This window comes from Filicampus tigris, chromosome 5 (assembly GCF_054856515.1).
Source record: "Filicampus tigris isolate MCC_2025a chromosome 5, RoL_Ftig_1.0, whole genome shotgun sequence".
Taxonomy (NCBI): domain Eukaryota; kingdom Metazoa; phylum Chordata; class Actinopteri; order Syngnathiformes; family Syngnathidae; genus Filicampus; species Filicampus tigris.
This window is the reverse complement of record NC_141221.1, coordinates 15,163,704-15,189,854: the sequence shown is the minus strand read 5'-3', so window position 1 is coordinate 15,189,854 and position 26,151 is coordinate 15,163,704. Positions and strand designations below refer to the sequence as shown.

At 42.1% G+C, this 26,151-nt stretch overlaps 2 protein-coding genes across 4 annotated transcripts; one reads left to right on the top strand and one right to left on the bottom strand.

Moving 5' to 3' along the window:
• Positions 1–577: 577 nt before the first annotated feature.
• LOC147147436 (ATP synthase F(1) complex subunit alpha, mitochondrial-like) lies at positions 578–5,377 on the bottom strand. Its single transcript, XM_086031377.1, has 11 exons — positions 5,211–5,377; positions 4,693–4,768; positions 4,166–4,335; positions 2,988–3,161; positions 2,738–2,904; positions 2,079–2,379; positions 1,778–2,002; positions 1,595–1,702; positions 1,307–1,451; positions 1,071–1,221; positions 578–992 (listed from the first exon to the last, which is right to left on the bottom strand). Exons 1-11 carry the CDS (start codon positions 5,268–5,270, stop codon positions 914–916), a joined length of 1,656 nt encoding a protein of 551 aa, XP_085887503.1. The 5' UTR covers positions 5,271–5,377; the 3' UTR covers positions 578–913.
• Positions 5,378–7,143: 1,766 nt separating this feature from the next.
• LOC147147435 (E3 ubiquitin-protein ligase ARK2C-like) lies at positions 7,144–25,551 on the top strand. Of its 3 annotated transcripts, XR_015086825.1 has the most exons (9): positions 7,144–7,461; positions 14,567–14,891; positions 15,078–15,209; positions 16,134–16,263; positions 16,389–16,493; positions 17,510–17,605; positions 17,911–18,014; positions 19,552–19,785; positions 21,439–25,551. XR_015086825.1 is itself a non-coding variant. In XM_086030806.1 (8 exons), the coding sequence occupies exons 1-8, from the start codon at positions 7,401–7,403 to the stop codon at positions 19,667–19,669; spliced, it is 1,068 nt and encodes a 355-aa protein (XP_085886932.1). In that variant the 5' UTR covers positions 7,144–7,400; the 3' UTR covers positions 19,670–20,588. The 3 variants fall into 3 exon arrangements, 2 of the variants coding, with proteins under 2 accessions (XP_085886932.1, XP_085886930.1); XM_086030806.1 differs by lacking the exon at positions 21,439–25,551 and having other exon boundaries at positions 15,081–15,209; positions 19,552–20,588; XM_086030804.1 differs by lacking the exon at positions 21,439–25,551 and having other exon boundaries at positions 19,552–20,588.
• The last annotated feature ends 600 nt before the right edge of the window (positions 25,552–26,151 follow it).

Sequence of the window (26,151 nt, the reverse complement as noted above, 5' to 3'; positions counted from 1 at the left end):
GATTACATGTCAAAATGCTTTCTAATTTAGAAATGAGGAAAGAATTGTCCTTCTGAAAGGCATTTTACTGGGTTTGAATCTGTATGGCTTTCACTTTTAACTGAACTGCTGAAATGAACTTTTCTAGGATATTCAATTGTGATTTACCTTTTAATCAAGGTAACTGATTTTTGCACAGACCCCAACAGAGGCATTAAAATGAAAATGTTCCTTATTGTAGTTGTATAGAACTCCACGACATCAAGGCTGTTTCCAGTATCACCCCATTGAACAAATGATTGGAATTGTGTAAGTCTACCTTATGCGGCCGATGTGTAGTAATCGTCTGCATTTTCCATTGAAATTGTTTTTAATTCTAAATCATAATGACTGATGAGCATATTCACGGGCATTAGTTATACGTGTGCTGCCACCTGCTGGACATCATGGCGCCAAAGTGAAGTAACCTACCTGCAATTTTTGCATTTAAAAAGGAGTCATTAGAGTATGTCGTCACATGTCGTATTATACATGAAATTATTTTATCTGGGATCTTCCATACAATCTTTATGTGCACGAGAATCAGAAAAAAAAACACTTTAATTTGTTACACAATTTATTCTCATCATATTAAACATTTGGCTCCAACATGACATGGGTCCTTACACATACTTTAAACAGCAAAAGGAGCCAAACACACCTGACACTTGCTCCCCTTCGATTACTACAGTGAACAGCAGGACCCATCACTAATGTTCTGAAATGACCCACCTGTATTCTCGATTTTGTCTGATCCAATCAGAATACATTTACAGCTCAGGAGGTTTGTGGAATTTTGTTGGGACAAAATCTGTACATGGAGGTTTTGACGTTCAGCGTGTTCACATACATAAAGGTAGGGGGCACTGAAGATCATCTCAAGTACTGGACCCGCTTACTCAAAACTGGACAGGAAGTTCAGAACTATCTGCTTCAGTTTGGCATCAGATGCCTCCGAGATCTTGCCGTCAGCCCTGAAACAGAAAAAGTGAGCTTATGGTGGTTTTAATGTCAAGAATTAAAAGATGCTTTTGAGACAAAAGGGATCTTACTTGATTGCAGCGAGCAGGTCTTGCTGCTGGCTTAGAATGTGCTGCAGGAAAGCCTTCTCAAACTTTGTGATCTTGCTGGGCTCCATTTTGTCCAGGTGCCCTCTGACGCCGGCGTAGATGACCGTCACCTGCTCCTCGATGGCCATGGGAGCTGGCGAGGGAAAGGATGTAGATACGTTAGGGGTCCGATTGAGCTCCAAAAGGCAGACAAGGAAAGTTATTTGGCTAACACTCACAGTACTGTCCCTGCTTGAGCAGCTCCGTCAGCCTGACGCCCCTGTTGAGCAGCTGCTGGGTGGCGGCGTCCAGATCGGAACCAAACTGGGCGAAAGCCGCCACCTCGCGGTACTGAGCCAGTTCCAGCTTCATGGTACCGGCAACCTACAATGTTCGGGGGTGTTATTTATGTTAATAAAAAAAATTAAATTAAAAAAAAAAAAATCTTAACCAGGGTTGCTTCATTAAAAACAAAACACTTTTCCTAGTTGTTATTTTTTCATGATGTTACTATGGTGTTAACTAACCTGCTTCATAGCTCTGGTCTGGGCAGCAGAACCCACTCGGGACACAGACAGACCCACATTAATGGCGGGCCGGATACCCTTGTAGAACAGCTCCGTCTCCAAGAAGATCTACAGCAGAAGCGGGACGGGACGAAAGTCAACATGAGGACCAGCAAGAGCTGACGTGACATCACCAGGACGTACCTGCCCATCAGTGATGGAGATGACATTGGTGGGGATGTAGGCGGACACGTCGCCGGCCTGGGTCTCAATGACGGGCAGAGCGGTGAGGGAGCCGCCGCCGAAGTTGTCGTTCATCTTCGCAGCTCTCTCCAGCAGACGCGAGTGCAGGTAGAAGACGTCGCCGGGGTAGGCCTCGCGACCGGGGGGACGACGCAGCAGCAGGGACATCTGACGGTAAGCTACGGCCTAAGAAAAGACCCAAAAAGTTGGAAGCACCGCTGCTCTAAACAACTCCAAAACGATTGGCTCATCATCTGCTCACCTGCTTGGACAGATCGTCGTAGATGATGAGGGCATGTTTGCCGTTGTCGCGGAAGTACTCGCCCATGGAGCAGCCCGAGTACGGGGCCAGGTACTGCAGGGGCGCCGCGTCCGAGGCGGTGGCCGACACCACAATGGTGTACTTCATGGCGTCGGCGTCCGTCAGCCTCTTCACCAGCTGGGCCACGGTGGACCTCTTCTGGCCGATGGCCACGTAGATGCAGTACAGCTTCTTCTTCTCGTCGGTGCCCTCGTTGAAGCGTTTCTGGTTGATGATGGTGTCGATAGCAATGGCGGTTTTGCTGTGGAGGCGGAGGAAGTCATCAGATTTTGTTCGCTTCATACATGCAATTAGGGATGGGCAAAAGAATATCAAAGAAACTTTCATCGATCTATCGATTAGCAACAGATGCCAACCGTTAGCATGCGAATGGCGTTTCGCATTTTGTGGTAGCATTAAGATAAGCAGACTTTCCTAAGGCAACGCTGTGGCTTTATCTGTGCTCATATCTTGATAACCGCCCAAGTTAGCTACCCACTTTATTCTCAAAATATCAATTGGTAAATGTCTGCTATCAAACCCCAACACATTGATGGATGAAGGAAATGTATTCAAATGGCCACCCGATTGTTAATGTCATATATTTGAAGGCTACTCACCCAGTCTGCCTGTCACCAATGATGAGCTCACGCTGGCCTCTGCCAATGGGCACCAGGCTGTCCACAGCCTTGATGCCAGTCTGCATTGGCTCCCTCACAGAAATACGGGGGATGATACCTGGAGCCTTCAGACCCACACGCCTACGTGTGTTGGACCCCAGTGGGCCCTGTGGAGAAGCAAAAGTCCGACTTAAGACCATCTTTCATAAATGACTAATCACTAGATGAAGTATTTAGCGGCTTTTATGACCTTTCCATCAATGGCGTTTCCCAGAGCGTCCACCACACGGCCGAGCAGCTCCTCGCCGACAGGAACGTCCACGATGGCGCCGGTCCTCTTCACGATATCGCCCTCCTTGATAAGCTTGTCGTTACCGAACACCACCACACCAACGTTGTCGGGCTCCAAGTTCAGAGACATTCCCTGGAGGGTGAGAACCACAATGAATGAAAATGTCTACGACGTGGAGAAGTAACGGTAGAATTATTATTTTCATGACCTAAAGCAGACATGTCCAGCTCCGCTCTTCAAGGCCTGCTTTTGTGCCTGTCCCCCCCCCCCCCCCCCATCTGTTCCTGCTGCAACACACCTGATTCAAATGATCACCTCATCAGCAAGCAATGAAGCAGCTTGATAATCATAACCTTTTGAATCAGGTGTGTTGCAGCAGGGGTAGATGGGTTGTGGGGGGCAGGACAATACTTGTCCCTTGAGGACAGAGTTTGGACACCCCTGACCTAAAGTATTATGCAGAATACAATTCTGTTTACATTTTCACAGACAACGCTACGTTTGTGATGAAGCAGTACTTTATTCATTTTGTTCATTCAGTTTTGTTGCATGTTAATCCCAATGACAAATTTGTGCTTGTTTTTTTTTCCATTTAACTTAATGAAAACGTATTATTGGATGGGTTTAAAGAGATTTCCATTTATTAAGGCCATAATGGCCCAGTCCCTACCTCAGCAGTTATCAACTATTGCTTGACCAACATTTTCAAAAAAAATACACCTTAATTCTACAATTTTTGGACAAGCAAATTTCAGTGTGTGACATTATGACACTTGTGGCCAGCACACTTGTTTAATTGTCTTTATTTTAGTGTAAGCCTAACCTACAAGACCAAAACATGTATGTACAATAAATCTGATATTAGATATTGCAATACAGATTAATATATTGCTTGTGTTTGTTAAAGACATGGGAAGAGGATTTTTAAAAAACAGAATCGTACATTATATCGCAATCACAATATTGGGGGTAGGGGGGTGTTGTCTATTCCATTTTTCAAAATTGTTCAGCCCTACTCCAATTAAGCACCGATACTTTTTCGTGACATTTTTGTTTGGTGGTGCGCCTTGAGATTTTTCTTATGTAAAATGTGCCTTTGCTCAATAACCACTGCTTTAGTGTCTTTCCAGACATACTTTGAGTCCAGATGAGAACTCCACCATCTCTTCCGCCTGGACATTCCTCAGACCGTACACCCTGGCGATACCGTCACCGATGGACAGCACACGGCCTGTCTCCTCCAGGTCGGCAGAGGTGTCTGCTCCCATGATCTTCTCCTCCAGGATTGAGGACACCTCGGCCGTGCCTTTTTAAAACAAAGTAGAGACTCATCATTATAGTAATTGTACCTCAACATTTCTTGAGTCAGGGCTACTTTCACTCAACTTCGCTTATAGAGCACTTAAAAACAACCATCGCTGCATACAAAGTGCTGTACGTGGAGTAAAATCTTATAAACAAGGAGTAAAATCTTAAAACCAAGGCATCAGTTATGACTGGGTGAAAGTTGATTAATTTGTGTTTACAACTACTTTTGAGAAAAAGATAAACAAAAATCGGATTTCTGTGGTGAAAAATAGAGAAACACTTTTCCGATTGGGGGAAAAAAATTGATTTTTTAAAAATATATTTTTTTTTATTAACCACACATTATATTGCATACCAGTCTTCTGTAGCCATGGTCTGTGTGTGTGAAGGTGGTTGACCCCAATGCAGGCGGCTGGCAGAGCCTTGGACACCTAAGAGTAAAATGATTCATAGTCATTTAATTGTAAATAAATATAATGCTCATTGCGTTGCATTTATGCATTTCAGAGTATGCATGCTATATGAGGAAGGTGCAACGCTGTTTCAGTCCTGTCGGCGGCTGTCAGGCTAGCTGACCTTCAAAGCGTGGTTAAATGAGTCGTGCAGCGACATTAGCTCGCGTGCTAACAGTAGCACAGCGCACAGCCGCTGTCACAAGGGCAACAAAATCTCCCAATTACAACACACAGCGCGACAGACAGGAACTACTTTTAATGCACCTGGGAGATATTTTAGAAGGCATTTTCAAGTGGAAATTGGGTTAGCGCGGGGCCTGCTATGTTGACAGTTTATTCGGCGTTACCCTTCACACGTACGCATTGAAGCTGTCAGATAACATTTAAGAGATATGGATTATTCAAATGAAGTACTTACTAATCCGGCCCTTCTCGGCAGGGTCCTAGCCAACGCTGCTGCAACTCGCACGGACAACATTTTGCTTGCTTGGTAATGACTTGTCCTCCACCACAGGCGGCTTCGACCTGGCTGAGGGAGAATGTCCCGTAATGGCTGAATGAACTCCTCTTCTATTCATCTAGAAATTCTGCCTCTATTTGTCCAACTCAATTCAATACCGCCCCCTGGTCGCTGGAGGTGTCGTACTGCACGTAACGTCAGCAAATAAAATGTCAAAAAAAGTATGTATATTATAGTCATGTGTGTGTGTGTATATACTGAAGTGGGTACGGAAAGTATTAAGACCCCTTGAAAATGTTCACTTTCTGTGTCTTTGCAGCCATTTGCCAAAAACCAAAAAGTTCCTTTCGTTTCTCATAAATGTACACTTAGCACCCCATCTTGACAGAAAAAAATTAAAAATGCAGACATTTTTCCAAATGTATTAAAAAAAGAAAACCCACAAATTATTATTTTGCTAGTCGACTATTCACCAACAGTAGTTGCCATTAGTTGACTTATCGGATCATATGTAAACTGCGGCATAATCACACGAGTAAGCAGCTGCTCTTATATGACTATTGGTAGCTTACAGCTAGAATTCTTTAATTAAGGTATGTATAAAAGAATAATAAAGACAAGATGATAGTACATTCAACTTGTATTAAACTGTGCAGCTTGTACCAGCATTACTGACTCGTTTTTAGTGGAGTACCGGTAAATGAAATTGAAGGTGATATTGTGGCCTTCATTTTTTTTTTTTTTAGTTTGTTTAGTGCATTTTAACATGGAACCAAAAACTATACACTATGCTGAGTTGCACTAATACTATGGAACCACCTATAAATACTAAAAGAAATACTGGTAAACATATGTCACTCTTCTTGGGAACCAATCCTTTTTTCTTTAGCGGGAGTCGAGGCATTTTCGAGAGAAAAACACAGTGCCAAATAAATATAAACGATGCGTCGACAATTTTGATCAATAACATCGTCGTGTTAATCAATTAATCTTGGCAGCTCCAGTGTCAAGTAATTTATGCAATGTGTGTATGCAGTTTGTTTAGAGCAGAAACATGAAAGTGGCTATAGTTAAAATGGCATTGCGAATGTTTTTTTTTTAATTTTTACATTGATGCATATTTTAAGCAGTTTAAATTGATTTTAAATGAATCGTTACGTCCCTAGAAAATATATATCAAACAATGTGTAAATTATTCATGTGCTGTGTTTATTCATGTGTGGTGTCAGAAATAAGATTTATGTTGTCATTTCCTCGTGGTTCATTCACATAGTCCCCCAAGTCCGCCTGACTTGGGTGGTGGTCCATCTGAGGGCATGTATTCATCGTGGATATAGATTGTCATCAGTGTTTGTCTCCATCTCCAACTCAACTAGTGACTTGCAGTCACTCCGTCTCAGTATGCAGGGTCAGTGTTGCTTTTCTTTGCATTAAACTTGGCAATGTCCTTGTTTTTTTTTGTGTGTGTGTTCTGTGAGACTACTTAATGAATTGATCAATAAAAACGGAGAAACCTTGCGTTGACTGGAAACCAATTCAGGGTGTACCCCGCCTGGGGCCAAAGCCAGCTGGGATAAGCTCCAGTGCACCCGCAACCCTCGTAAGGACAAACGATTCAGATAATGGATGTTGCGGCCATGATACGCTCTTCTTCACAATTAGAGCCTTAGCTAGAAGGTTAGAGGCACTGATAAGCGATGTCTGTCATTCTGTGGTTTACACTGGTATTACATATTTCAATGGCTCAGCACCAGTAAACATGTTTATTTTCAAAAATTAATTGAGGGCCACTCCAAATGTGAGCGAAGCCACAAGCGGCCCGCTGGCCGCCAGTTGCCGATAGGTACTAGGTCTCTCGAGGTCACGACGCGGGGAAACAGCGACCCCTTCGCCGGCTGCGCAGAATGACACGTCTGCTTTTGTCAGTTACCAGGCAGGCAGCCGAGTCCATCGATCGCAGGCATATACACGGAGCTCCAGTACAGTAATACAGTCAGTCGGCGAGACAGACGCTTCGGTTGCTCGGCCCGCGCGCTGCTAGTCAGCCCAGCCGCCTGAATGTAGATCCGCATGGGCTGCTACTACTACCACCGCACTCGCTCTCTCTCTCCAAATAAGACAGCGGAGTCGTAAGATAAGGACCCCAGGATGGTGTTAGTGCATGTCGGATATCTGGTTCTCCCCGTATTTGGCTCAGTAAGAAACAGAGGTAGGTCGTGGTTTGTTGGTAAGCACGCTAAAAAAAACATGTGCCCTGTTTATCTTAATATTCACTGCAGCTGTTGGCTAGTTAGCTCCCAACTTAGCCGCTGGTTTAAGCTCGCGTCGGCTAGCTCGTCGTTTCCGCTCAGACTGCTCGCCAAATGAAACTGCATGTTTTTGCTTTGTTCGCAGATGACCGTAAAACACCAAATGACGTGTTTCGGCGGCTGCATTTGTCTCTAATTAACAACCAGATACCGCCACTCGAGATAAGATAACTGGCTCGTGTGGGGGCTGCCACTCGAGATAAGCTAACTGGCTCGTGTGGGGGCTGGCTACATCCTGAAGTGGAATCAGTTGTCACAAAGGATTCGGCAAGCGCCGGCTGTTGTGTGCAGACAACATTCCCGTACAGAACACAATGGCTCGTTCTCCCCATTTTCCGCTCATGTCAATTGGGTTACATTGCAATGCGCGCCTTCTATTTTTACACGGTGTGTTTGCACTGTAAAAAATACCGCAAAATAGCCGTAGCCTTTCCCAACCAGTCGCTTTATCTGTGCCTGGATGATGTCATTTGAAGATCATTTGCTTTCGCCACCGCGATTATTTATGACTATTTGCGTCGATGGTCGAAATTGTTCATCGATACGCACTAGAATTGGTTCTGGAAAACAAATAAATCCAATCTGCTGCAAATTGTCCGCTGTTTTGTGCTTTGAGCTTTGCATTTGTATATTATTTTTTTGCACACAGACGCGAGCGAGCGGCTAAAAAGTACACACACACGCACACGAAGCTACAGTGTAACATTAATTTGACAACAGTGGCATCAATGATTTCATTGTGCTTTTATTTCTGTTCTTATTTCCCTGTTTCATAGTATGGAGGCTGGCTCTACATTCTGCATTTATCAGATCTTTGTCGTCCCCCCCATTGTGTAGCTAATGATCATCTGCTGCTGTGTGGTGTGGCGTGGCCTCTGCCTGTTCTCTGCATTTAGCTGTATTGTGAACCCCTTCTTCATTTCCTCTTTCCATCCGAAGACGACATTGGTATTAAAAAAAAAAGCACCCCCTCCCCCTCTCCTCTTCCTCCTCCGCCTCCTCCCTTCAAGATGTATTCCAACCATGTCAAGCCGACTAAAAAAAAAACATAGCTAACATCTTAGAGCAGAGCACCTTTTTGTCTTTTGTTTCTGTCAAATTTTTGCTGTAGCACCCGAGTGGACATGTAGTTCCTTTTTTAATGGAATGTCATTGTGTACCTCCCATCCAGTCTTTTGATAGACAACATGCTGTAAATTCCTGTCAAGTGGATACATTTTTGCATGATCTCAAAAACGGCTGCACTCGCATCGTTGAACACCAGAATTTGGCTCATCCTCCTTTCTCTTCACTCAAGGTGCAGTGTACATGTTTTCATGTGACAATTTGGACGGCGAAATCAGCGTTTCGCTGTGTGGTGGAACCTCTAAAGTCCAACACAAGCCCTTCAGTGACGGGATGTTACCTCTCCAAAAACAAAAAAATAAATAAATAGGGGGGGGGGGGTTATTCCTAATTGTTCCAAAATCAAACAGTCACCATCATAAAAGTAGCAGTGGTATAGTTATAACTGTTTGAGAACTATTTCTTGGCCATTATATCAAAATAATCCAATGCAAAACAGTAAGCACGGTTGTAACTGACCTTTTAGTAACCCTACAGGCAATGCTTTAAGTGATATTTTAACATCCGTAATGGTCATACAGTGATTCCCAGTTTATCGGTGCAGATATATGTTCCTGACTCAAAAAGCTGCAATATAGAGAGACCGTATATAAAATATTTATAAAAATAGAGTTACCCCCTTCCTCTGTAAACACTTTCAAATTTATTTTATTTGTCACTCCCAGTTGAAGTGTACTATAAAACTGACAACTGACAAAATAAAAGAGGATCAAACATACATGTTTATACACCAACATTTTCAACCAAACCATCCAGTGTAATCGACTAAAAATCTAGTATCTTAATGCTAACATATAACGTGAAATGCTATAGACAGGCTAATTATAACTAGCCGGGATATTAGGGTAATTATAAACCTTCAAACAACTGCAGCTTTAACAAATGGAGCACCAACACATACAAATACAGCATATGTATATATTCTCTCTGCTATGTTGGAATGACAATCATTCAGACTTGCCTGTATAAATGATCGCTTACAAAACGCGGTATAGCGGGTGTGAAAAATACACTCGTGGTGGAAAGAAAAAAAAAACAAGATGGTGGCTTGAACTATTTAGGCATATTATTTTAGAAAATGTACTGTAGTTTGAATTCTAAATTTGACTACTTTCGGGGGTGCTGGACTTTGGAGTTTTTGCTGGAAATGAATGGAGTTACGGTACACTGCACCTGCACACGACAACCTGCCATAACTGTTTCCATTTTGTGTAGTCCTTTTGTTCCCCCTTTGCAAAAAAAGCAAAAAATCTTTGAATCACACTGAATTTTTTAGGGCTGCTTGCCCTACCTCTCTTTTTAACAGGCTCCAAAAAAGACTCCAAATAATGTATAGAATACAGTGGAACCTCAAAGGATGAACGCTCTGTATCCGGTGACTCTTGATTTGTTTATATCTGAAAGCAACGTTTCCCGTTTGAAATTGATTTGCATTCATTTGTTCCAAGGTCCAAGTGTTGCTTTCATATAAAGTTGTATTAACTATATGGGGATTATTAAGAAACATTTTATCCTTTATTTCACTGTCATCCAAGTATACCTAGAAGTTAACCATCTTAAATTAGAATACAGGTAGTCCTCGTTTTATGAATGAGTTCCATTCCTACGGGGGTAATGTAACCCGAAAGTTGGAACGTGCTGTAGTCCATCACGAACCTAAGTCACGATTACACTAAATATTGAAAACCACTGCCCACTAGTCTAAACACGGCATTCTGCTTATTATTGCATTTGTGGAATACTGTATGAGGAATCCACCCGTTTTTAGCTCGCTCAGGGGGCGGCCATTTTGTCACTTTTGTCGCCTGAAAAAGACATCACACCCTCAGGTCTCAGATAACGACCAATCATAGCTCAGCTTCAGAAAACAGGTGAGCTGTGATTGGTTGTTTTCTGAGCCGTGAGCATTTGTAATGTCATTTTCAGTCAACAGAAGTGACAAAATGGGATGACTAAAAGTGGGTGCGATTTGCTGCATAATTTATATTAATGAATATTAATCAGAATGCAGTTTTTCAACTAGTGGGCCTGCAAAGAACATATTCTGGAAAAAATAATATATGTTTGGGTTGACTTCCTCTTTAAAATGAACCCCGAAAGCTCGTGTATGATATTAAATGACAAAATGAAAATTAAGGACTTTTTTGCTATTATTTTTATTCGTTTTATAAACCTAAGATTTCATTTCAGTTAGTTTTCTTTTTTGTTTTCTTAACGTTTTTTTCCAATTTTAGTTTTCTTTTTTTTTTTTGATTTGTTAGTTTTCGTTAACTACAATAACCTTGATTTGAACCCAACAGTCGTACAAGCCGAACAAAAGTCAACCTGTCGAATAGTAATATGCTAAAAATAGCAAAATGCCTTCTTCGATGATTGTGTCTGGTTCATTTGAAAAACAACCACTAATTCAATTGAATTCAATAGGACTAATTCAAACATAACATACACGAGTTAGCATAAGAGCGTCTTACTTCAATGATCCCTCTTGTCGGATAGCACAAACAGACAATACGCACACAATATGCTTTGTTGAAAAAATGTTGGTCACTACTGACCGATGAGCTTTGCTAAGTATACAGTATAAATAAGTTCCTGGGATTGAATGGCTGGACTGTGAAAAGACATATAAATATGTCTTTGGGATTTTAACAGAACCTAAACATGACGACTGCTGATCATCTCCAACTCTGACGACACTGAAAACTTTGCTACTGCAGAACAAAATTACTTGGACCACACAGGGAATATACAAGAGTATATTCTGTTTAGAATGAGTGTAGTAAAGAGGTCAAAGGAAAAGGCAAAAACATCCCCTGTCAAGTCTAGTGAGGTGGTCTTGAAACAGTTAAATCATAAATGTTCCAAATTTATATGACATTTAAAGAATAGTTTTCCTGAAGCACTCCCAATTTTCAAGCTTTAAGGCAGAGTTTTGACTTTTGAGGTTCCACTGTAGCAACCGGCAAAACAAGCTCACTGGTGGTTCATCACTTTCTAAAATTCCTCCCGCCCACTAACATACGGCCAAAATGCTATCCATTTCACAGGGATGCCTATATTTTCCTGCACTGCTAAAAGAGATTCTCTATTAGTAAATAACGTCTCTGTTGTTTGGTTGTGGTCTCTCTTTATAGTACTTTTTCAATGCATGGTCACATTTTATGATTCATATTTTTTGGTTTGTTTTGTTTTTTGGTTTGACTCTACATTGACCTGTGAGAATCCAATGTAATCTTTCTATAGTAAAGATGTTACCCTGCTGTACTCGAATCATGTGCTGTAGCTCATTGGATGCTGCTTTTGTTCCTTTATTTAACCCTATACGGAGCATGGTGGGCCTTGCCTTCAGTCTATGTGGTTTACTTTTGGTTGCATGGATTTTTATACTATTATTACTACAACAACAACAAAAAAACAGCAGGGAAAGAAAAACACAATTTACTAATATTTTTCAATAAAGAATATAGTGTTTTTCCTAACCTTCAGTGTGCTTCTTGCTGATTTCCATTTATTGTCCTCCCTCTACCACCCTTCCTCCCCCATCTCCCTCCACCCTCACCCACCTCCTCTCCTGCTGTGACAAAAGATAGACGATTCTCCACGCTTCCTCCATCACAGTGCCCGTACCAGCCTCATTCGTGGTGGCCGTCACCCCCACCCTCCCCAAACGTCCTCTGTGCCCCCACCCCACCCCTTTGAACTTGACCTTGCAAGGTCACTGCCTGTCTGCCGCCTGGCTGCAGTTGCCAGTCTTGCTTTGACCCGTTCATTTTTATTTCCTGGCTTCGTTCCGGAAAATGCAATGCAGACTAGCCATTTTTAAAAATAAACACAAAGGCATGTTAGTGCCTTTGTGGAACATTAAGCACTGCCAAAAGTCACTAATAATGTTCTTGCCATTAAAAAAAAAAAAGCCTTTCAAAACACATGTGCGATGCATTAAAAACATGCGGCTGCACAAGGAAGCCTGCTGTGTCTCGACTGTCTGCGTACGCCGCTTGCCAAATAGTTGTGGTCGGGACAAGTTTGTATTCAAAGAAAAACCAGTCAAGCTATTTCCAAGAAGCCGAACATTGCGAGAGAGCAAATGGGGCCAAACTGTAAAATTTACAAATATGAGCATTTACAGTGTAAATGCTTATATTTGACATTGCACGAATAATGTGTCATTAAAATTTAAATATAGTCAAACCAACACTATCTCTTTCAGAGCATGTTCAATTTCCGATTTCTTTGGATTTCAAAACCATTTCTCTTCCCGTAGGAAATAATGAAAATAACTGTTGCCAAGCTTTATTAGCCGTCATACCAGTGCCAAAAGAACTTAAGCCGTAACATCAGTAAAATATGTACTCACCTTTTAATAATGTGTGACTGCAAGATGGAGCCATGTACCTTAACCGCGGGAACATGCGATTACATACAGTGAACGCCCGCCTTTGTGCAGTTTACAAATTCACGTTGGCGTTTATTTCACTGGAAATTTCACCTGACCCATCTACTTAAAGACTCCTATTTGAAGATTTGTACTTTTTTATGTGCAGCCTAATGTGGCACCGCTGCCCTGGCTGATAGAAAAGTAGTGATTGGGAATGCATTTCGACTGTATTAAGATATATGTATGTCGGGGAGGGGCTAACTTTAGCCTGGGTTATGTGTAGAAGTTAGAGTTCTCGTAGCATGTACATATGCACTTTTTTCTTTTTTCAAAATTAAAACATCTGAAAGCTGTGTATTTTTTAGGCTAATGTAAAATCGTATATTTTTTTTAAATCTATCATAAATTAGCTACCAATACAGTGGTACCCTGAGATACAAATGTAATTTATTCTATGAATGTGACAACATTTTTGTAATGCATGCATACATGACATAATTCAATAGAACTAAACCGTTTTTGTCCCTTTTATCTTCAATTCAATGGATATTGTGCTGCTCTTTCTGGTGTGTGGGCAGTATAATACAGACACTGATTCACAGTACATGGAGACAGTCAAAACACATCAATAAGCTGCAGAAATAGTAGTTTTCACAGAGGATAAAGAATATAGTCCTGTGACTAGTGTTATATTATCCGTCTCCATGTGTTGCTCATTTGTGTTCAAATAGTTCAAAAAGTTTTTCTTAGTTAACATACCGTGACACTGATGCTACTATTCAGCCTTCTACGGAGTTCTGCATTAAGCTAAACTAACTCGTGAGCTGAAGTGATTTGGTTGTTTTAAATACACATCATGTAATTCTCTTTTATTTTTAATTTGACAGCTTGAAGTCTGTTTTTTTGGGGGGTGGGGGGGTCTGTTGTTCAGTGTGGTACCATCACACAGCGTATGTATACAAGTCAAAGCAAAAAAAATTAAAAATGGCCGACTGACTCAAAAAACTCGTAAATTGGGTAATTCATATCTCAAGTCACCACTGTATAAAGGTCATTCTAAACAATCCGTTTTTCGTTATTTGCGTTAGGGATGGGTCGCTGTTCATAAACATTTCATCGCTTGTCATATTGTTGATTTAGTCAAACACTCAGCCAGCACAGAGACGCGTGGACACTTAGTTCCATGGTAGTTCAGAGCTTCGTCCGCTTCCAAGAACAGGAAAGGATCCCGAAATGGCGGCTCACGTATTTTCGCGCCGGAGCACATTTTGGTGTTTGGTTTCGGTGACACTTGTGGTATCCATCATTGTCCCACCCCCACAGAAGCATTTTGTCACCGTAGGTACGAGGTAGGGCTTCATTAACATGCTATATGACACACACACACACATACTGTATATATACAGTGACATCATATTTCACCCAGAATTAATTCCTGCTCCATTTTTTTGATGTTGGCGTGCCTGACGTGTTCTGCTTCTCCCCCTTCACTCCGTCCCCAGGCTCGCATTTCACCCGGCAACAGCAGCAGCAGCACAGCCATGCTACCTCTTGCCGACACTTCCAGCTAGGCCCGCAGGCCCCGCTGCCCATGGACTTCCCCATGCCCCACCCGGGCCAGCCGCAGTCGGGCATCAACCCCCACCTGGCCCCGCCCGGCCACCAGCACGGACCCCCGCTACACCACGCGCCCCTCAACCCCATGCCCGCCCCCCAGTTCCAGGACATCCCCGCCCCTCCCTTCCTACCTCAGGCATTACACCAGCAATACCTCCTCCAGCAGCAGATCCTCGAGGCCCAGCATCGACACATCCTGCCACCCAACAGGTAGCACTCAAAGCCTCAAAAAGCTCAGACCATGATTACACACACACACACACACAGGAGAGAGAAATTCTATGGTCCTCGTTCACGCAGATCTTAACATTGTTGTGAAGCGGCGATGTGTGTGCTATGGGAAAGCGTCGACCTCTTACTTGAAGCCAATCCAAACCGTGTCCCCATTTGTGTCAGCAGACGCACATCCGAGAGGGTTCCTCACCAGCCCCACAGACTGCGTCCAGGCTATGAGTTCACCCCACCTCTGCACGTCCCACCACAGCAGGTGGTGCAGCAGCCCCGCTACCTGGCCGAGGGCACGGACTGGTAGGAAGCACGCGCCTAACCTGCGCCTGCATGCGGCTCTCGGAAAAAAGTCCACAAACGCTTATTATCGTGAATTAGGTGCCGTTACAACATGCTCGCGGTTGAGTTTTATTCAAGGAAACGAGGACAAAGATAAAGTTCCTTTTCACACCAAGCAGAGGGGTAAACAGCGCACAGCTGGTGGGGGTTGTAACATTAATGGGTAGTAATGAGTTTTCGGAGGTTTAACCTCGAGGCATTTAATGTTCGCAGCAAAATTTACGCTTGAGACACTTATAACGCTGCCGTTTCATTTGTTCCGATATGAATATTTAATACAAAAAACACCTCTCTAAAAAAGAGCATTGTTTTGTTGTGAAGTCATGATCCTATAGGTCTGCCAAATCTTTATGGCACTTGTGCTCATTAGTCATTTGTGAGTTGCAGAACCTAACATGCGTCTTTTTATAATGTGGGAAGAAGCCAAATATTGGAACCCAAAACCTTTTGACTGTGATGCAGATGTGCTAATCAGAATGCATACCTGTCAACTTTTACGCTTTCCCCGTATTTTACACGTTTTTTGATCATTTCAAACTGTGTACGCCGTCTAACAATTTTTTTATGGGAATTTTTTTTTTTTTTCAATCTTTTTTTTTTGTTAGACCTTTTATTGAATCATTTGGCCTGTGTCCCTTTCTGAAGAAGCTATCCTCGTTTTTTTTTTTTTTTTGATTCATTTTTGCTAGTTTGCGGGCTTACTTGTGTGCTGAGGACAGGCGGATGCAATCATTTTTGTTCGGTCCAGGAAACATTTTGTACCGTTTAGAAAAAAAAAAAAAAAAAACTAAACAAAAAAACAACTCACTCACTAAGTGAAGGTACCACTGTAATGAGAATCTCACCATGGACCCCCCCAAAAAAAAAAAATGTTTTTCTTCCTAGGGATCTAAGTGTAGACGCAGGACTCCCGCCTCACCAGTACCACATCCACCCACTGCCGCAGCACTATCAGCACTACCTGACATCTCCCAGGATGCACCACTTCCCCAGGAACAACGCCTCAACGCAAGTGGTGAGCCGCAAACACGTCCGCATCGGGATCGACCTCCTCTTGGGGCGCCGCGTGCCGATTCATCATGTGGATGCGCGGCAAGCCTCGGGGACTGACGCCGTCCTCTTCTCTCCGTCCTCCTGCAGGTCGTCCACGAGATCCGAAACTATCCGTACCCTCAGCTGCACCTGCTGGCGCTGCAGAGTCTCAACCCGTCACGCCACGCGTCCGCCGTCAGGGAGAGCTATGAGGTGGGTGCTGCCCCATTAGGCAGGCAGCCGGTTGGCCCTAAAATGTTTGCCTTTTCCGAAGCTCGCAGCCTGGTTGCGAATTCCCTTATTCATCAGTGTTTCGCAACATAACAATTACTATTAGCATTGCACTTTGTCGGAACCACATTCACATTTGCTTTTAGATTTCTCCTTGCTGCCTGTTTAAGCAGCAAGGTGAAACAGTTGGGACTGGATTTTTAGCACCCTCTACCGGTCATGAAAATCTCTTGCATCCATTATTTTACGATGCCACAATTATTACCGTTTCACCTTGTTGAAAGCACATTAACATTCTGTTTTGGATTTCTCCCGCAGCCCTTTTAGGCATCAAACTACTTGCGTCTGAATTCCTTTCACCCTCTGTTGGTTGCTGCCAAGTTGTGAAATCCCAACTGGTCCCCACTGATTCACAACCTAACAATTATTATTAGCACTAAACCTGGTTAGAGCCACTTTTATCTTTACAGTGTTAAAACCACACCATGTTAATACTTGGGCGGGCCACCCAAGTAAACCGACGGCCACCCAAGAAGTTTTCAAGAGAATTTAATAAAAATATATATGTATAAAAAAACAACAACAACAACAAAAAACATGTCGCGACCGTAGATACCGCATGTAACGTTAACATTGTGGTGACATTTTTTACTCTGAAAATTCACTAGAATGCACAATATGAAAAGTAAAATAACAACAACAAAAAAATTGCCCCACACCAGTCGGCGTCCACCCACCCAAGTCAAAAATCTGTGGGAAACACTGCTTTTACATTTCTCCTGCAGCCTGTTTAGGCAACAAACCAAAACTGGAATTTCTTGCACCCTGCAAAGTTGTTAAATCCTTTATGCCGTCAATGTTTCGCAAAGTAATAATTACTATAAACACGACGCGCTGTTGGAACCACTTTTACCCCCTCTTGCAGCCCATCTAGTCAACAAATACAACATTTGCAATTCCTCCTGCTGTGCCTGAGGCGTTGTGTTTTTTGGACACAGGAACTCTTGCAGCTAGAGGACCGACTGGGCAGCGTGAACCGTGGCGCGGTCCAGACCACCATCGAGAGATTCACTTTCCCCCACAAATACAAGAAGGTGAGCATACTTGTCTGGAAGTCAGTTCAACGGTCAAACCCGTTTGAAGCAGAAGGTGACACGAGACCAGCGTGCGGACTGCTCCATATCAACGCGCCGGATGAATTATAATAAGCGCGTAAAACCAACGTGACCCAAATACTTGGAAAAGAGTGTCACATCACTTGGCTCACTCTCTCATTGAGTCTTTTCCAACTTTTTTCCCCCCCCCCTTCCTCCTTCAAAGCACACTTAGCTCAGTCTGGCATAAGCGAAGACACGCGCACGGACACTGAGCTAATGACGAGTTTGTGTTGGCGTTGCAGAGATTCCCGCAGGACCTGAAGATGTGTCTGGACGACGAGGAACTGGACACCGACGAGAAGTGCACCATCTGTCTGTCCATGCTGGAGGATGGAGAGGATGTCAGGTATCAGTGCATTAGCACACACACCCGCACACACGCTGTCATGTTTGCCTTCTTAATGCCTATATGGTCATTTGTGCAATGTCATTTGTTCCTTGTGTTCGGAAACATCCAATCGATAGGAATTAGGACTGCTCGATTAAGCGATTTTGAACCGTAACCGAATTTTCGGGATGAAACGATGTTAAAAAACGTTCAAATCGGCACGTTCGATTTTGTTATTTTTGGTGTATTAAGTGTAGCGCATTTGAACTTTTATTGTGTTCTTTTTGTACATTCTCTTCGTATTTGTACTTTCTGTTACTCGTCTCTTCGTATTAAGATCTCTGTTTTCCGGTGGTTACTTCCGTGTTAGTCATGCGCTCACGTGAGTAGCGCGTTCAATCCAATTGCTGAAACGCGGAAGCGATTGTCCGCCGGCCGAGGAGAAAGTGACACCTGTGGGGGATTGTTTGCTGCAGGAGGCGACTATCTGAGCCGACTGCCGAGTGAGTGATTAAGTGGAGTGGAGCGTATGCTCAACTGACAGAATTGGCCAGGTCGATGGTGAGCTAGGAGCCCAGGATTGAAACTGGGAAATTGCCCGGAATAGAATTGAACCAATCTGAATCATCCCTGCTCTGGTCGGGCTGGTAGAAGGCTGCATTTTAGCCAGCCGATCCCCTTCATTGAATTTAAATTGACTGGCACTTTGAGTTCAAAGAAAGAAAAAAATAAGTTTAAATAAAAGACATTCAAAATACTTCATTTTTCATTATTTTTTATTTTACAAAGAAATCGTAATCGTAAAATCGGGTTTGAGAGAAAATAATCTGGATTTTCTTATTAGGCAAAATCGAACAGCCCTAGTAGGAATCCTTTTTTTTTATTTTTTATTTTTATGCTGTATTGCCTTGATGTATTGTTTTCAAATGAATCTCGGAATAATATCGATGTGCCTAACGGACAACAAACAAGAAATTTGACTTTGTGTAAGTAAAAACGAAATTGAAGCAGTAAAACAAATTTGAAAAAATAAAACGAATATCAGATGGTGCCTTTTTTTCCCCTTGTTGGGATATAATTTATTCCTGCTAATACCAAATAAGATTCGAAACATTTTTGCCCTCTGCGTAGAGCGATTAATAATAGTGCTGAACTGATGAGCGGTGAGAAGAGTTGAGAGAGCTCAATGAAGCCTTATGAATCCCACTTGAGTTCCAGGGAGGACTTGAATATGATTGGCTGCCACATGTAAGCAGGACTGCCCCCCCCCCCAAAAAAAAAATCAACGCACATGGGATTCATTTTAACGTCTCAGTGAGCAGTATATCCTTGCGGCCGCCCACTGGTGGCATGCAATTGATGATACTGTATTTTTTTTTTTTTTTTTGAAAGACATGCTACTTTTCCATCATTGAAATTAAACATTGCAACATTTTCTGTTGCTTTTTGTGGAAGGCAGGAATGAATGAATTGCATTTTCCTTCATTTCAATGGGTAAAGCTGATTTGACATTTGACTGCTTTGAGGTTCACTAAACTTGTGCGTGTGTGTTTAGGAGATTACCCTGCATGCACCTGTTCCACCAAGCGTGTGTGGACCAATGGCTGGCGACCAGCCGGAAGTGCCCCATATGCAGAGTGGACATTGAAACCCAGCTCAACCCCGACAGTTGATAGCTGCTCCCGCCGCACGCAGCCTCACATCCCGCAATCCTCCACTCTCTGCCCCTGGGGGGGATTGGCGGGGGGGAGCCTCCTCGTTCTCCCTCTTTTAGTGCGAGGGGGCAAGGGTAGGATATCAACAAAGCACACACACACACACACACACACACCCCTACACCCACACACACACACACACTCACACTCAGACCCATGCAGGGATGCGGTGGACACATTTTTAAGACTTGGCTGACTTAGTGGATGTACAAGAAAAGGGCGGGAGCGGCCATAGACGGATGTGCTGAGTCATGCTGTGTGCGCCCCCTCCTCACCCACGTATACACATGCACGCACACACACACACACGAGCTAATCTGTATAGAACATTACACAAAAGCATGATTGGTGTGTAGCCCGATGCTTGTGGTGTGCTATCGTACTGATTGAGTATTTACCGAGTAACAGTGTTGTGTAGCAACTTGAGAGTTTGTGTGACAGATAGCCCACGGTTAGAAAACCAGTCGGGGGAGGCTAATAGCGTGCGTTGTATGTACAAAGGCCAAAAATAGCGAACAATTCCCGCCCCCTTGTGTGTTGTGTTTCTTTTTGGATTTACAGTGGAACCCCGTTTATCGTGGGTGGTTTGTTCCACAACCACCGCCAATAGGTGAAAATCCGTCATTAAAAAAAAAATATTTGCCTCACCCAGCTGAAGTTTGCTTTAAAAGACAGCCGTGAAACTGGCAGTCGATTTATGTTTCAACAACTAAACCACATCATTTCGTCCAACGAGAGTCTACTTGCTTAATGGGGAAATCAACCCAAACACATTTTTCAAGAATATGTTCCCAGCAGGTCCACTAGTTGAAACACAGCATTTTGATTAATATTGCGCTTGTGGAATAAGAGTTAATCCACCCCTTTTTAGCCATCTCGGGGGCGGCCATTTTGTCACTTCTGTCGACTGAAAATGACGTCACAACTGCTCATGGCTCAGGTAACGACCAATCACGGCTCAGCTTCAGAAAAAAGGGCCAGCTCTGATTGGTCGTTACCTGAGCCCTGAGCAACTGTGATGTCATTTTCAGTCGACAGAAGTGACAAAATGGCCGCCCCCTCCTGAGATGACTAAAAGTGGGTGCGTTTGGCTGCATAATTTATATTAATCAGAATGCTGTTTTTCAACTAGTGGGCCTGCATAGAACATATTCTTGAAAAAAAAATGTTTGGGTTGACTTCCCTACTTTAATGATAACATTTAATGCAAAATCACCCAAACCATATAATTTCTTCTCATAAAAGTGTGCTAGCTTAATGCTAACATATGACGTAAAACACCATATACGTGCTAACTGAAATTAGCAGAGATGTTACGGTAACAGCTATTACTTTAACCCACTGAGCAGCAGCACATACTTGACAAACAATACTCACCGGCGTATATTCTCTCTCCTCTAGAACAACCATTATTATTGACACTTATATCAGTAGGGAACCTTCTCTGCCTCTCCTTCATGGCGGCCATGTTGCGGCTCAACGTGGCACTGCACCGAAGGCGTGCAACTCTAAATTCGGGCTTGACTGTAAAAACCTACAAAACAATCGCACCAACGATGAACCGCGATATAGCGGGGGATCACTGTAGACAGCATCCACGCTAACGCGGCTAACTGCTGGCATGGCTTCCAGTGACGTGTGTGATGTGTCATAGCGGGTGGCTGGGGCGACTCCGACTCCCCCTCCTCCCTTACCTCCATCATCAAGTGTACATGCATGTGTGCCAGGCTTGTGAGCTGTGTCGTGCTCCTCGTAGTCGTCGTGGTGGAAAGTAGACGCAACCCCCTCCCAAGTCCTCATCCGCACGCGCACACTCAGACGCCGACCTCGGACCCCAGCTGCGGGGGTCCGTGTGCGACAGCAACGCCGCCATCTTGCCTCGAGACGTGTGACATTTCTCAGAACCTTAATTGCCTACCGAAAAAAAGCACATGTGACTTTTTGGATGATGATGATTTTTTGTCATGATTTGAATTCCCATTTCAGTCTCAGTTGCGTCCACTCACATGCAAGTGGTGTTACAGGGGAAAACAAAACAACAATACACTAGTTTACCTGCGTTTGTTTGAATGCTCACTTCCTTTGTGGTTATTCTGTAATGGCCTGTGTGTGTGTGTGTTTGTGCGTGAGAGTGAGTTTGGCGCATGTAGTCTTAGGGCGAAAGGGATTAAAAGCCATCCATTTTTTAAAAAAAAACAACAACAACCAAACAATTGTTCCTTACATTGTCTTCTCTTATGATTTCAAACGTTTTGCCATTTACTTTTTTTTTTTTTAGTTCACATGCCAATTTGGACACGGTACTCTCCATGTCCGCATTAACCATAGTGAAGAGAAATAGCTTCAATGCTGCAAAAAAGACAACAAAACATATTTATTGTAATGTAGCTTGTGTTTTTTTGTCAATGCACTACCATATGGAATCGCCTGTTTTTTTCTTGTTTTGGTGGCGTGTGTGGGTTCCTCTTGTTTTAGGGCTTTGTGTTTTGGTTGGATTCCAACTGTTTTCATGCTTCCCTGTGCGTTCTTCACCAAGAGGTGATAGGGCCACGCTGGAATTACAAAAGGTGTAAAAAGAAATGTGTATTAAGAGGGGGAAAGTTCCAAATTCCCTTTTGTTTTTGCTATACATCCTCATTCGCTTTGATTTACAATTTATTTTGCAATCTTACAATTTAATTCTCATTAAATTAAGCTTTTTTTTTTTCAACTGCATTATTACGTCAATTTTTTTTGCGCAAAATGAGGACTTTATTTTGTATAAGAATTTTAGTCATATTATGAGGTGCTTTTTAAAGAGGTCACTATACACTTCCTTTTTTCTATTTTGTTCCAGGTGTCATTCGAACTAATGAGAGGACATCAGTATTTGACAGCTTTGACTTTGCAGTTTTTTTAAGCATAGCATTCCCTTGCCCAAAGATCACCAATTGACATTGGAGACGTGCTGCTAAATTGCTCCCTGGCAGGAAGTTCAGCTGTCACACCGCTCCAATGCGTGTTACGGTTAAAGCGAGTTTCTCAAAACAAGATCTGTTTTTGGCAATGCAGAGGAAGGCCTGCTACTAGCACTGAAAACATCTAAGTCCCTGTAGCAGGCATTCGCACAAAACCAGAAGCACTGCAGTGGAACTCGGCATCAGCAAATGCTTGATTCAGTGGAAGCTTAGGAAAGTAATAAAGCGTCATCATAGTTAACAAAAATTAAGCTAAAATTGAAAAAACTGTTTCGTTAACTCAATGAATTAAAAAGAAATTACTTTACAAAAAATAGACTGGAACAACATCTTACGTTTCTCAAACGAAATATAATTATAGCGATAATGTCCTTTGTCTTTATCAATTAATATCATTCATGAGCTTTTGAATTATTTTAATTATTACACATGTGTGTGTGTTTGTTTAAATTTCGCACTCAACAAATACTACATATATTAGAAAAAACTAACATAGATAAAACTAACACTAAGATAAATAAAAATCAAACAAATAATTAGAAAAAAAACCAAATTTTTTTTAAAAATCTAAATACGTATTAAAACTAACGTATTAAAAAAAACGAAAAAATGTATTATGACAAATTATTCTAACCCGGGTTGTTTGTCAAGACCAGAGACTGTTTCAAGAAACAGCGTAAATTGTACTACACGTTGGAGAGGTGTGATGGCCATAAATGTTTACAACTGTTGCAGCGATGCAGGCTGGGACAGAAAAAGTTCTCGCCAGGTAGCAATTTTGCAACGCTGCTGTCTATTGGTGAGCCACGGCCAAGGGAGTGATATGTTTACAAAAACGGCAAAGCCAAAGCTGTCAAATACTTGATGGCTTAACCCCTGTCTGAATTATAGCTGAAACAAAATTGTAAAAAGGAAGTGTCGAGTGACTTTTGGGGCACCCTGCATTTCCTAATATCGTCGCTGTCCAGTGAAAAACACGTATGTCCAATTTTGGATGGTGTGTTTTTGGGTACATTTTCACATTAATGCGATGTCTTTAACGCAGAAACACCATTCACGTAAAAAAATAAGAAAATCAAAAAAATGGACATAAGTGTTTTTCACAGGACAGCTACAATAGGAAGTTCATGTAGTAGTACAACTTTATTTTGGAAAATGGGGAAAAAAACGAATCTGATAATATTACGACACCCCCGCACCCCCCCCCCCTCTCAAAATGCTGACTTTATTCTTGTAATTGGAGGTGTTGTTTTTCCCATCAGCGTGGTTTCTAACACTGCTTGGTCTTTATTGGAGAATAACTTGATTGTGCTTTCTTTTTTTTTTTTTTCCCTCATGTGAGACCTCCATCCCCCCAAAAAATGTGCTGAAATAACGGGAGGTTCTGCTAGTTCACATAGAATGCTGTGATTTAAAGATGCCTTAAGTATTTAACAATCATTATTTATTACTAACTGTAGCTAGCTAGCTATCGTGGTGGAATATTTAATGTCTCATAACTTTGCAATTTAATGGATATATTTATTTAAAATAAGACAAAAAAAATATGACAAAAAAAGAATACCTCATTATGCATTGGGTCGGTGGGGATGCTTCTGCATGCCGTCTGTGTGATTATGATTTTAGGATTATTATTATTTCTCCCCTCCCCCAAAAAACAGAACCATCTTACACTTTTGAAGCCAGCATGGTGCTGTTGATCTAGATGACATTCCCTTTAGCTTCCCTGCTTTTGATCGGAGACACGTTTTGTCTTAGTAATCGCTCTTTTCCGCCACACGATGCTGCTTCGTAATCAATCGTTTTTCGACTCTACATTACTGACACTCGTATCCGAATCCCGAGGCCACGTGTTGCCCTTTGTATTGCTGGCTTTTTTGCTTGGTGTACTTGCAGCGGGTGGGAGGTTGTATTTTACTTACTTAACATGCTAACTTGAGCCATTATCGACGAATATATATTTAAAATACAATAAAACACAAATATAAATGGAGTGTGGATGTAATAAGCTAACTTTTCAGTGTGCTTTTCCTCTCAATACTAATAATTCTTTTGGAGATTTAAATTAAAAAAAAAAAAAAAAAGAAGGGAAAATTAAATATTGAAATTGAGTGAAGCTGGCTGGCTGGTTTTGATTATTTATTCTTATTGTAGATTTTTTTTTTTTTTGTTTACTTTAGCATTTTCAAATGACTATTTGTGTGCTCTCACTGGCCTTAGCCCGCGCGCCCGCCACAGTGTACCCCCGGTGTGTTGCTCCCGAGCCAAGCGGAGCGTAGCCATAGTGTTCAATGAAGTCCAGCTGGCGAAACAGTAGAACTTTGAAAGCACAAGCTTTTTCAATGCATGTCCTTCTCAGGTTTTCCTATGTGTATGTGGGAGTAGCTCTGTTTTAGATGTCTTTCATATGATGCTGTATACCTTCTTGAATATTCCTTTCTTTGCTGCTGACAGTAAACAACAACAAGAAAACGACAAAAAAAAACAACAATGTGGATTATGATTATTAACCTGCCAGTGAAAAAGGGAAGTGGCCATCTTTGTACAACACACTGCTGTTTTGCTGTAACCGCGCAATGTTTTATGATCTTGAGTATTTTATAGAGAAGTAGAAGTATGTATCATCAATAATATGAAAGCAATAGCGAAATCATAATGAAGAATAACATTGATCAGTGATGAATATTGTGAGACAAAAAAAAAAGAAAAAGAACCTTTAGATTCACTCTGGGTGGATTTTTGTACTGTATTTATTACTAATGACAATGCAAAAAGTTGCATAGCTTAACCCAAACTGTTCTGTCTCTTTTTTTATTTATTGTCTTGTATATGATCTTTTTCTATGTGTTTTTCAAATAAAACGCCGAAAATGCTGACAACAAATGCACCGTTCCAGATGGATTTATTCTTAGTCTCTGAGTGAGCAGCACAAAATGAAAGCACACAATTTGTACACACATTCGCCGTCTAACATTTATTGGCAAACTTTTATCAAAAATGTTACAACTTATAAATAATAAATGTACACAGCCTAGTGAAACCTTACACACTTTCAAATATTGAAATGCATTTTTTAAAAACATTTATTTGGATGGACTGTCACTTGTATAGCACTTCTCTACCTTTGGTACTCAAAGCGCTTCACACTGTACATTTACCTACTGATGACGCAGCATCAGGAGCAACTGGGGGTTCAGTATCTTACTCAGGATACTTCGACATGGTCACAATGGCCGGGGATCGAACCCACAACCTCCGGGTTGGGAAACGACCGCTCTAGCACTGAGCCATGCCGCCCATGTTGGATACATTTTCCAGTTATTCTGGCACAATTAAAATCTTTTGTCATCTCAATTCAACCTGCAAAAAAATGTGAATGTGACACTGTTCACCGAAATGTTAGAAAAATGTTCTCCCATTTCAACGAACACCAAAAACAGACATTTATGATATTTTCTGTCAATAATAAGCAATGTACAGATC